General features: G+C 45.6%; 1 protein-coding gene across 11 annotated transcripts in view; it reads left to right on the forward strand.

Moving 5' to 3' along the window:
* Window positions 1–13,444, forward strand: part of dock3 (dedicator of cytokinesis 3) — a 1,878,236-nt gene that overhangs the window by 1,387,424 nt on the left and 477,368 nt on the right. For 10 of the 11 annotated variants that reach the window (XM_070895785.1, XM_070895788.1, XM_070895787.1 and 7 more), the window contains 3 exons: window positions 2,860–3,006; window positions 4,350–4,448; window positions 6,548–6,642. In XM_070895785.1, the coding sequence (XP_070751886.1) occupies window positions 2,860–3,006; window positions 4,350–4,448; window positions 6,548–6,642 (341 nt within the window). The remainder of the gene's footprint in view (window positions 1–2,859; window positions 3,007–4,349; window positions 4,449–6,547; window positions 6,643–13,444) is intronic. The other variant, XM_070895786.1, reaches the window with a different exon arrangement.

Genomic DNA, 13,444 nt, shown 5'->3' on the forward strand with positions numbered 1-13,444 from the left:
TCAAAGGTAAGAGGTGGAATGTTCGTTCTTTCTCAATGCCTTTTTTGCCAATATATGCTTGATGGCAGTTTGTGTAAGCAGTCCATATCTCATGAATTGAAACCTGTATCTTCATTCTCTGCCTTACTGAGTTCGCATATCCCAAGTCTAACATTGAACTGAAGTACTGAAAACCTGCTCACCAGAACTAGGTGCCCCCTTGGCAAACTATTTCAGTGTATCTATGACACTGGTATCGACCCAACAATGTGAACATTTCCTCGATATGCCCTATCCACAAAAAGCAGGACAAATCTAATCCAGCCAATCGGCTTCCTCCCAGCCATCAACAAAATGATCAAAGAAGTGATCAATAGTGACATCAAGGAAATCGACTCGCCAATAACTGGTTCGCCAATGATCAGTTCCAGATCTTCCTTGTCATAAATTCGATCAAGAACAACAACAACTTGCATTTATATAGCACCTTTAATGTAGTAAAAATGTCACATGAACTTCACAGGAGCATTATCAGACAATATTTGACATCTAGCCACATAAAGAGATATTTGGACAGGTGTCCAAAAACTTGCTCAAAGAGGTAGGTTTTAAGGAGCAACTTAAAGGAGGGGAGAGGGGGACGGAAATGTACAGGGATGGAATTCCAGAGCTTTGGTGGAACAAAGAAAATCAGGGCTACGCAAGAGGCCAGAATTGGAGGATGGTTGTAGGGCTGGAGGAGGTTACAGAGATAGGGAGAGGTGAGGTCATGGAGGGAATTGAACTGAAGGATAAAATTTTTAAAGTTAGGATATGGGCAGCAGATCAAGACATGAACACGATCTGAATACCAAAGGTAAGGTGAGAGTAGCTGTCCTCAACGCCAAGCCAGCATTTGACCAAGTGTGATACCATGGAGTCCTAGTAAAACTGAAATCAATGGGAAAACTCTCCAGACGCTGGATTCATAGCTGACAAACAGGAAACTGCTTGTATTTGTTGTAAACCAGTCATCACGAACACAGGATATCACTGCCAGAGTTACTCAGGGCCGTGTTCTTGAACCAACTATCTTTAGATCCTTCATCAGTGTCAGGAATGAGGCTGTATGCTGACAGTTCTTCAGTGTTAGGCTTCAGTCACAACATCCTCCAATAATGAAGTAGCCCAAACCAGGCTTCACAAGAACCTAGACAACATCCAAGCTTGGGCTGACAAGTGACTTTGGCACCACATAAATGCCAGGCAATGACTATTTACAAAAAGAAAATGCAACCACCTCCCCCAACCTTCAATGACACCGCCATTTTGCTGAGGCCCACACCATTAATATGCTGGGAGTCGCCATTGACCAGAAGTGAACTGGATCAATCATATCAATACTATGGCCACGAGGACAGAGGCTGGGTACTCTGCGACAGGGGCTTACCTTCTGACCCCTCAATGTCTTTTCACCATCTACCAGGCTCAAGTCAGGAGTGTGATGGAATACTTACCACTTGCCTGAATGGGTGCAGATGCAACAACATTCAAGATGCTCGACACCGTCCATGACAAAGTAGCCCACTTGATCGGAGGTCCTGCCACTGAACTCAATATCCACCCCGACTAGCACCGCCACACTGTGGCTGCAATGTATGTTGTCTACACATTACACCACAGCAACATACCAAGCTTTGAGAGCATCTCCCAGCCACATGACCTCTACCACTGAGAAGGACAAATCACACACCATCCTGACATATTCGTGTTACTTCATTTTTGCTAAACTTAAATCCAGGAATCCTCTACCTAACCTCACTTGTATTGTAGCAGTTCGAGGAGACGGGCCACTACTAGATTGGTAATAAATGCGATCTTGCCAGAGTTATCCACATCCCAGGAACAAATTGTTAAAATTCATAGGACGGCCTCAACATCTTCTGTTGATTCACAAGATACAAAGTACCATAATACTAGACTGTTATATACTGGCTAAACTACTGATCAAACTTATTTACAAATAAATATGAGTCATAGAAGCAAAAGAGAATGCAAGCAAAAATATTAGAGAGCTTGAATTGACAATAGTCCATAAGGGGTTAATCTATCTTTACAGAATGCTGCCTTCAGTATTTGTTTTTGCAGTTTCTTTGGATGAATCACATAAGCCTTCTCATGTTCCTTGATAAACAGCATGCAGTCTCAAAGTGCATCCTCTGGGATGAGTTGGTACACATAGAATATATGAGCTTTAAATGCCCACAGAGCTCAATACGCCTGTGTCAGGACTACAAAACTAGCAACCAGACCCGAAATGTTTATCCATCTGACCTACTTTGAGGTAAAACCATTTCCTTGAAGAAGTCAACCAAAAAAATGTTAAACAGTTTTCATATCGTGATGGGCAATGACATGGCCACATTTAACAATTGTATTTTCTTTCCTGTATTTCAACTAGATGTTTTCAAGTAGGACAGCAATTGGAAATTCATATGAATCTGCATAGATTAACATTTTAATCATACTGGTCCTAATTAAATGAAAGCTTTTATTTCCTCATTTATAACCAGCAGCCTTGCCTGGGTCTGACAGATGGAGTGACTGGTTCACCATTTTGTACTTAGCAATGGAGCAGCCTCCATTTTAAACATTAGCTACTTAACCTATTTAACAACAACTTGCATTTGTATAGCACCTTTAATGTAGTAAAACATCCCAAGGTGCTTCTCAGGAGTGTTAACAAACAAAATTTGATAAAACCAAAGATTTTCTCATTGTGGTAAATCTTGCTGATAACATAAATGTTGCAATGTTAGGCAACTTGCTATGAAGGATTATTTTACACTGCTTGTACACATGTTTCTGATGCAATAACTGTGACATTGTACTGTGGTCCAGGAGTGTTCAGTGTCAGAAGAGGTGGAGATGATGGTCGAGAGCCTTCTTGATGTCCTGCTACAGACCCTGCTTGCTATCATGAATAAGTCCCAGATGGCGGAGGCGGTAAGAGGACAGCGCTGCCCACAGTGCACGGCAGAGATAACTGTTAGTAACTAACAATCCTTTTTAACAATCCTTACCCATGCATGGATTCCGCCACTCCTCCCACAAGTCTTTCCACCTGCTTCATAGTGCAACATCATGTGTGAATTCAAAATCTCATGCCTGTACTTCAGATACACTCCCATCCATGTCTAGGTATGTTTAGATTTACTGCTTATAATCCTTAAAGGCGCATTGTCATTTGACACAACTCCAGTGAGTTAAGACACAGCCTTTGCATGATGCAGCCATGGTTTCTACCATGTGATAGAGTTGGCTGATAATGGGACATTGGTTTCTGTTTTGACCTGATATTCTTTAAATGATTTTTACTAGAATCTTTTATATCTCAAATATATCAGAGATCTGGTAATTGCATTAAATTAGTGATTTTGTGGTGTTCTCATTGGGTGATTTGATAACAATGCCTCTTTAAGCGATAATTCATCCCTAGAAAACAGTCAGTACTCATTTCTGTAACATGCAGCAGTCTTCCTAACAACCAATTGATTAATTCACTGCAGCTATAGTTGGATGGAATTTTGCCATTCATTTAATAATTGGTTTCCAGTTATTCCCCGTATCTAACGTGTTAAATGACAGCTGAACAATTTAGACAAGATTGGGATAAGCAAAGGTCGCAGGTTGGCTGCTTTCTTAAAGGTCACAAAGATAAGTATTGATGCGGAAAACCACTCAAGCCATTTAGCTCATCCTTCCATAGAAATCTACCATCGCCGCCTTTTACCTTCCTTAGCCCAGGGCTTCTGAAACCAATTACAGCTCTCCAACTGCTGCCTTGGCAACGGTCGGCTAACTCCGCACGGAGCGCAAATTGAATTTTGGACCCATCTGTTCTATATGGCTTTATGCTAAACTGGACCATTGGGGCAGCTTAAGAATAATATGCATAAATAAACGGTAAAACAAATTAAGTGAAATAAATAAAAGTGGGTTGGTTCCCCTTTGACAGACTTGTTAACGTTCCCTGCAATATCGAATTTCCTGCTGTTTTACTTTCCCTCAGACAAGAAGGCGCTTCTTTCTACTTAACACTCCCACCAGAGCACGCAGGCTTGGACAAGAGAGTTGCGGATCAGGAACACTAACACTCCACAGCCTGAAATGCCAGTTGACTTGGGGCTCTTCTGATCTACTAAATAGCTTATATAGTATGGCATTACAGTTATATTACACAGTTATGAGGTGTGGGTATATAACAAATCCATTTCTGTTTGTGTGCATCATCGTCCTGATACAGCCATTTCAATCCCTTTGATTGGGTGTGCCATATGCCGCATGATGGCCTGGGTCGCTGATGGTTGTACTTTGCTCTGGTTCTCTAGGGGGAGTATGTCACCTGCCTACTGTCCCTGCTTCGCCAAATGGCAGATAACCACTACCAACAATTAATGGATAATTTCCAGAGCAAGGAGGAGCTCAAGGTAAAAATGACTTGACTTTTGTGCTTCTGTGACTAGCATAAGTGAAAAGGCAGGGCCTACTCACAGTGTTCTCTAGCCCCTTGGAGCAAGCTCTGATCCAGCACAAAGTGATCAGATGATCTTACACACCCAGAAAATTGTGCTGTTCTCTCCCTTTATACTGTTTCCATTTTGTTCTATTCTCTGTATAATGTAGGGGCCTGCCTGCTATTGAGAGCAAGCATAGGGGACCAGCTCCTTACGTTTATCTTATGGGAACAGGTAAACCATAAGCAGATGTCAGATTCATACATCCACATTTTCTGGGGCCCATTACTTGTTGGTTCCCTGAATACCAGGCTATTTCCACTAATGAGTGCAGTCAACATTGGGAGAACCATGTGTCTGCCTATAATATAAAGGCACCCAGTTGGCTGTAAGGCACAACTTGAATAGTCTGAAAACAGTTCCTAGGTCCACAGCGAAAGAAAATGCCTAGAATATGAGGCAGGGCTGAAATAAACCTAAATATAGGAGACATCGTATCATAAAATGCATTTGCTGGCTGACTGATGTATCTTTTGTGTGGTACTTGTAGCTTACAAATAGTCACAGTAACACCCTCAGTTTAGACAAAGAATGAAGATTAATTATAAAATCTGGTAATAAAAATATAAGAACATAAGAAATAGGAGCAGGAGTAGGCCATACGGCCCCTTGAGCCTGCACCACCATTTAATACGATCATGGCTGATCCAATCATGGATCCACTTCCCTGCCCGCTCTCCATAACCCCTTGTTCCCTTATCGTTTAAGAAACTGTCTATTTCTGTCTTAAATTTATTCAATGTCCCAGCTTCCACAGCTCTCTGAGGCAGCGAATTCCACAGATCCGCAACCCTCTGAGAGAAGAAATTCCTCCTCATCTCAGTTTTAAATGGGCAGCCCCTTATTCTAAGATTATGCCCTCTAGTCCTAGTCTCCCCTATCAGTGGAAACATCTGCATCCACTTTGTCAAGCCCCCTCATAATCTTCTATATTTCGATAAGATCACCTCTCATTCTTATTACTTTATCTTCAGCTGAGAGTGCCTGTGTTCTCCAAGTAGTAATGGTAATAATACAGTACCATTGATTTCATGCTTGGAGATGCTTACCCCTATGTCTGACTCCATGCCTGTTTTGCCCAGGTGCTGCAGTGCTGATCAAAGTAACATTAGTCTTCTGGCAGTTTGGTAGTATCCCTGTGCTGTTTTACTACATCTGTACAGACATGCTATGAACAGATTACAGTACAATGGATTATGGATGTACTGATCATCATTCGTAACGATTCATCACTTGTAACAGGCAAGCTCTTGCAACATAGGAGGAATATTATGAACCTGCCAGGATCAGTGTAGATCAATCATAGTGATCATTGTTCTCAGTGTTGAAGGAGAAAGCCTCAGTTGTAACTGTCAGCAAATCAATGGATAATGCTGCCTCCATGGATCTTGAGAGTAACTCTCGACTGTAGTGTTGAGCAGTTGAACCAACACTACAGTTCCTCCCTGATGTCCTGCTAAAAATCTGGTGTTTTAATGTTGGTGATTTTATTTTTTTTATTGGTTTTAAACTTAGTGGAGCAATACTTTCACTTCAAAAAGCTCATCAGCACAGTAGATTTAGGAAATAGCCTATGCCAGTAAATTGGTTATATTGATTAGTTGGCCTCCCTGCAGGTTGAGAGTGCTCCTTCTGTGCAACTCTGTGTTTGTATATCCCATGTCCTGTCAGGCATTTCACTTTTTTATTGGCCTTCTGTAAGGTTAGGTGTACCCCTTGCTGTCTGACTCTCTGCCTGTGTAACTCCAAGTGCCATAAAATAGTTCACAGTATCACTGTCCTCCTGACAGGCTAAATATGCCCCCCGTTTGATGACTTGTAGCCAGCATCCCTGTGTTAACTTAGGGCTATCTGGTTTTGTTGTCCACTGAAGTTTTTATAGTTGGATTCCTCATCGCATTGACCATACCAAGGCTCCTACAAAACAAAGACAACTAACTTCTCAGCAAAGGGCTGACACTGATACTTTAGAGTTAACTCACCGTCACTTCATGTCTTCCTTTTTCTCTTAGGATTTCTTATTAAAAATATTTTGCGTGTTCCGTAATTTAATGAAGCTGAGTGTCTACCCACGTGACTGGATGGTGATGCGATTACTAACCAGCAAGTAAGTTTCCCACATCATATCAGGAACACTCGTGTTCCAAATTGATCTAGAATGTATCTGCACACAAATATACTCCACTGTATCTCATTCGCGCTAAAGCAAAATATAGAAACTGAGTTTGTCTTCCTCTTCTCCCCACCCACCAACCCCTCTCTTTTTTTCTTCCCCCTTCTCTCCTGAAGATATTGACTCTTGCTGACCTCCATGGGCAATTCACCCCTAAGTACTTTACCCAAGTGGCCATTCTTCACTTGCGAGCCCAGGCAATGAATGTTGGCCGGCTATTCAACCATGATGTCCCCAGATCCCAATCTGGTCTTGACCCTGTGTATACACAAACACGTACACACACACACACACACGTACACACACACTTACACGTACACACATCACTCCTTTCCTCCCTCCCTCCACCCATGGAATGAAGAAGTTTGACTGTTAATACTTCAACTCTCCATGATGTCCAACACTGGTCTGCATGGCTCAACTACTCACCCTCTTAGCCAGCTGAGCTATCGGGGCAGTTGGGAGATGAATCTTTAACATAATGCAAGCTGTGAAGAAAATTGCCACCTTGTAGATTTCCTATAAAGTTGAAATCTCTCGTGCTGGATTTTTGGCTTTGATGATTTTGGGGCGGTAATGGCGGCGGGGCGGCAAAGTTTGCGCCCAGGAACAGATTGCGCCTCAGTCATCAAAATTGGGCAGCTGGGCCCTGTGTCTGGAGTGCAGCGCTAAGATAGGTGTTTTTGGGGCGTTAGCATGGGAAACTCCAGAGCTAAAGAGCTGGGCCAGGAGTGCTCCCAGAGACGCCTGGGCGGTGGGGGGGGGGGACTTTTTAAATGCCACAAAAACATTCCCAATACATAAACCACGCCACCACATAAATCTCAAAAAAAATTAAAAGAAAAAACAATGAGACTTACCTTAGGATGGCATTACTTACCTCTTTGCAGTCGGCATAGGTTGGACTGGCCATTTTCTCAGGCTCTCACTGCGGGGTGTACAGGTCGGGCGGGAGTCAAAAAGCGCGCCAGAGTCGCAACCAGGGATGTTGCACACCGCGCAGCTCTTCCGGGCAGTACTGCTCCACGTCGCCACAAAGCCGGCCTAGAAAACCCCTGCAGGGCATTGGAGGCTGACCGCCTGCCCAGAAGACCTTACCGCCGCCGTCGCCTCTGGGGCGAAAAATTAAGTACAAAAGGCCAGAAAATTCACCCCGCAGTGTTTCTAAAGTATATAAAAGCAGGTTTAATAGTTATATGTGTCATGTATCTCACACTATTGTATATAACTGTATCTTACCATGCTATACATGACTGTAACTAGATATGACCTGTAACCACAAGCATACTTTCCCACCAGGGGTGCACTTGCAGGAGACACTGTATACCTGTTCCAAACAGGTATATAAAGGCAGGTCTCAGGCAAGTGTGGCACTTGAGAGCTGTGAAATAAAGACGCAGGTCCAGAGTGACCTTGACTTCAGCACGTGCCTCGTGTAAGTCTGTACTGTAGGGTCAGGACTTCACAGTGGCGACGAGGATGGGATCACAGAATCCACAGAATGGCTGCCAACGGCTCAGATGAGAAATACAATGCTGGAGACAATTGGGAGGACTTTATAGAAAGGCTCCAGCAAAGCTTTGTAACCAAAGACTGGTTGGGCAACGATAAGGCAGACAGGAGAAGAGCCCATCTCTTGAGCAGCTGTGGCTCGAAAACATACGCCTTAATGAAGGATCTGCTGGCACCCGAGAAACCAGCAAGCAAGTCGCTTGAGGAGTTGAGCACACTGGTGAGAGAGCACCTGAAGCCAGCGAGCAGCCTACACATGGCCAGACACAGGTTCTACAACTACAGACGCTGTGTGGGCCAGAGCATACCCGACTTTGTGGCGGAACTTCGGAGGCTGGCTAGTTTATGTGAGTTCTCCGATGAACTAAGGAGAGAAGTACTGAGAGACTTTTTTATTGAAGGATTAGGCCACGCAGGCATATTCCAAAAGCTTATAGAGACCAAGAACTTGACCCTAGAGGCAGCAGCACTGGTCGCACAGACATTCTTGGCAGAAGAAGAAGAAACGAGGTTGATCTATACTGCGGGTACGACAACTAACGAAATATCGGAACAAGGGGTTCACAGCGTGAAACAAGCTGCTACCCCCACACACAGACAAAGGCAGGAGAGCAGGCCTTCAACAGCAGGCAGTGGCGCCAGAAGCCATCAAGGGCCACATGAACGGCCGTTCACACCTCAACAACCCACAATGCGAGCAATCAACTACAGACTGAGAGAAGCTCAAGAGAGATCAGCCAGTCGCAGCTCATCCTTCGGAAACAATGGAAGCGGTCTGTGCAGGAGAGATGGGGGAAGGCACTCAACAAGGGTGTGTCGATTTCAGCATGCTGTTTGCAGAAACTGCAACTATACAGGGCATCTGGCTCGCATGTGCAGAAAAACCGCAGCTCGGCTGGTATACAAATCGGAAGGGTCGGAAAGCGGACCAGAAGACGGTGGGGACAGTGCCTGGGACGCCGAGATACAGCGGGTCAACACGATCAATGTCCACTGTTCTTACAACAAGACGCTTCCAATAATGATGAGGGTCCTACTCAACGGGATACCCGTCAACATGGAACTGGACACGGAAGCTAGTCAATCTCTCATGAGCGTCCAACAATTTGAACCACTGTGGCCGCACAAAAGCAACAGACCAAAACTCACAAGGATCGACACCAAACTAAGGACCTATACCAAAGAAATCACCCCAGTCCTTGGCAAGGCTCAGTCACACACAAAGGGACAGTGAACCGACTTCCCCTGTGGATTGTCCCCGGAGATCGCTCAGCAGTGTTGGGGAGAAGCTGGCTGGCAAAACTAAATTGGAAATGGGATGATGTTCACGCCATGTCATCAGAGGAACGGACCTCCTGCTCAACAGTTCTAAGTCGTTTTGAACATCACTTTCAGCCAGGTGTGGGCACCTTCAAAGGGGCTAAAGTTAAAATCTACAACACACAGGATGCCAGCCCGGTCCATCACAAGGCTAGAGCTGTGCCTTATGTGATGAGCGAAAAGATTGAACACGAACTGGACCAGCTTCTGCGGGAACGCATTATCTCACCCGCTGAATTTAGCGACTGGGCAAGTCCCATCGTCCCCATCATGAAGCCTGATGGATCCATACGAATCTGTGGGGATTTCAAGTATACCATAAACAGAGTCTCCCTACAGGACCAATACCCGCTGCCCGGAGCGGAGGACCTATTTGCCACATTGGCTGGAGGAAAACTTTTCTCGAAACTAGATCTCACATCTGTGTGTATGACGCAAGAACTGACCGAAGAGTCTAAGCTACTCACCGCCATCAACACACATCGAGGCCTCTGTATGTACAATCGATGCCCATTCTGCATCAGGTCATCAGCTGCTATATTCCAGCGCAACATGGAGAGTCTGCTCAAGTCCATCCTGGGGACGGTTGTGTTTCAAGATGACATACTCATTACGGGCAGGGACACCGACTCCTATCTCCGCAATTTGGAGGAAGTACTAAGTCGATTGGATCGGCCTAAGAGTTAAGAAATCCAAGTGTCTGTTTCTCGCGCTCGAGGTTGAATTTTTGGGCAGAAGGATTGCTGCTGATGGAATCCGCCCAACAGAATCCAAAACCGAAGCAATTCGTCTGACACCCAGGCCCCGGAATGAGTCAGAACTGCGCGCCTTTCTCGGGCTACTCAATTACTTTGGGAATTTTATGCAGAACTTGAGCACACTGCTGGAGCCTCTCCACGTGCTACTCAGAAAGGGGTGCGATTGGTTTTGGGGGACGCCCAAGAATGCGCCTTCAATAAGGCACTCAGCCTTCTATGTTCCAACAGTGTTTTAGCCTTTTTTGACCCAGGTAAAAAGCTAGTTCTTACATGTGATGCGTCAGTGTACGGGGTCAGGTGCGTTTTACAGCATGTCAATGATGCGGGTAAATTACAACCCATTGCTTATGCCTCTAGGTCACTTTCGCGGGCGGAGCGCAGGTACGGTATGGTTGAGAAGGAGGCGCTCGCGTGCGTGTACAGTGTCAAAAAGATGCACCAATACCTTTTCGGGGCCAAGTTCGCATTAGAAACTGCCCACAAACCCCTCACATCCCTGCTCTCCGAGTGCAAGGCAATAAACGCCAACGCCTCGGCGCGCATTCAGCGGTGGGCACTCATGCTGGTGTCTTACGACTACACAATAAGGCACAGACCAGGCACAGACAACTGTGCCGACGTGCTTAGCAGGCTACCCCTGGCGACCACGGAAGGGTCCGACAAACAGGATTATGAGATGGTCATGGCAATCAATGCCTTTGAATCCACAGGTTCGCCCACGATGGCTCGCCAAATCAGAGCCTGGACGACCAGCGACCCCACGTTATCCTTAGTAAAAAGATGTGTTTTAACTGGTGACTGGGCAGAGGCTCGCGATGCCTGCCCCGAGGAGATCAAACCTTTCCATAGGCGCATGCATGAACTATCACTACAGGCAGACTGCCTGATGTGGGGCAGCCGAGTAGTTATGCCCTTACAAGGCAGAGAGGCATTTGTCCGGGAGCTCCACTGCGAGCACCCGGGGATCGTCCTTATGAAGGCCATAGCCAGATCCCATGTCTGGTGGCCTGGCATTGACACGGACTTGGAGCTCTGCGTCACCATTCAGTGCCCAACTCAGTAATGCCCCCAGGAAGGTCCCCCTAAGCTCCTGGCCCTGGCCCACCAAACCATGGTCGCGGGTGCATGTAGACTATGCGGGCCCATTCGCGGGCAAAATGTTCCTCGTAGTCATCGATGCATTTTCAAAGTGGGAGTGCACCATTTTAAACTCGAGCACCACCTCCACCACTGTGGAGAGCCTTAGAATCATCTTTGCAACGCACGGAATTCCTGACATATTGGTCAGTGATAATGGTCCGTGCTTCACCCACTCAGAATTTCAAGATTTTATAGGTGACCACGGCATAAATCACATTAAGACGACACCGTTCAAGCCGGCCTCCAATGGCCAGGCGGAGCGAGCAGTGCAAATCGTTAAACAAGGCATGTTAAAAATCCAAGGTCCCACACTGCAGAGCCGCCTGTCGCGACTGTTGCTGGCATACAGATCTCGTCCGCATTCGTTGACTGGGGATCCCCCCGCGCAACCATTGATGAAACGGACCTTAAAGACTAGACTCTCGTTAATCCTCCCAGACATGCATGAAATTGTTGAGGCAAAGCACCGGAAACTAACTGAGTACCATGACCGAAATTCGAGAGGGAGGTGGAATGAGATAGGGGACAAAGTGTTTGTGCTAAACTATGGCAGGAGTCCCAAATGGCTTGCAGGGACAGTAACAGGCAAGGAAGGAAACAGTCTACTGGTTGTACAAATGGACAATGGCCAAACCTGCCGGAGGCATGTAGACCAAGTAAAAAGTAGATTCACCAACAACACTGCAGAACCAGAGGCAGACTACAATGTGGAACTCAACAGTCTCAACAGAAAGCCCAGGCGAGATACCAGCAATCATACTGAACGAAACAGACAGCCCAGGCGACATATCAATCACACCGAAAGAAAAACAGGCATCAAGGCAAATAACTGAACCACAACTAAGACGCTCCACGCGAGAGCGTAGACCACCTGAGAGACTGAATCGATAAAGACAATAAGACCCTGGGGGGAGGGTGATGTCATGTATCTCACACTACCATATATAACTGTATCTTACCATGCTATACATGACTGTAACTAGATATGACCTGTAACCACAAGCATACTTTACCATCAGGGGTGCACTTGCAGGAGGCACTGCATACCTGTTCCATACAGGTATATAAAGGCAGGTCTCAGGCAAGTGTGGCACTTGAGAGCTGTGAAATAAAGGTGCAGGTCCAGAGTACCCTTGACTTCAGCATGTGCCTCGTGTAAGTCTGTACTGCAGGGTCAGGACTTTACAATATGACTGAGCATCTCTCAGTGACAGGGAGGCTGTCTATTAATCACAGCGAGCAGTACTGTGGATGCTGGGAGGCACTCAGAATCATGTCTCAGTGTCCTAGCCTTGGGATTGACAGACCGATCAGGATGACAGGCCTCAATAAGTCCAAATCATCTTTCCGAGTCACAAATTGAGCATCGAATAAACTTAATAAAATGGGAGGAAGTCCTAGAATAGTACCCGTTCTGGGTCATCTCACAGATAACATCTTCCAAAATAGTACCCCCCATAATACCTTCCCTCCCTGCTGTTACCTAGCCCTGGTCAGAAATTGTTACCAGCTACACTCTGCTGCCAGCTTATCCAAGAGAGAACTTTCCAGAGTCAGATGGCTCCCAGGCTGATGAAGATCTGGGCCCTATAAAGATGAGCAGAATTGCTCTGGGATATGAGTGTCCACTCCTTGGGCCCAAGTTTCCACAAGATTTGCGCCTGATTTTTAGGAGCAACTGGTAGAGAATGGACTATCTTAGAAATTGCAATTCTCCACATTTTTTTTTCTGCAGTTCTAGTCAGGTAGAACAGTTCTACTTTGGAACAGAATTTTTTCTTCAAAAGGGGGCGTGTCCGGTCACTGACGCCTGATTTCAAAGTTTCCACAGTGAAAACGTACTCCAAACTAAAGTAGAATGGAGCAAGTGAAGATTTTTGTAGAACTGAAAAAACCTGTTCGACACATTAAAAAATCAGGCGCAGGTTACAAATTAGGCGTCCAGAACGAGGTGGGGGGAGGCAGTGGGGGGAAGGGAATTCATTAAATTCTACAATAAATCCTTA

The sequence above is a fragment of the Pristiophorus japonicus genome, chromosome 12 (genome assembly GCF_044704955.1).
Source record: "Pristiophorus japonicus isolate sPriJap1 chromosome 12, sPriJap1.hap1, whole genome shotgun sequence".
Taxonomy (NCBI): Eukaryota; Metazoa; Chordata; class Chondrichthyes; family Pristiophoridae; genus Pristiophorus; species Pristiophorus japonicus.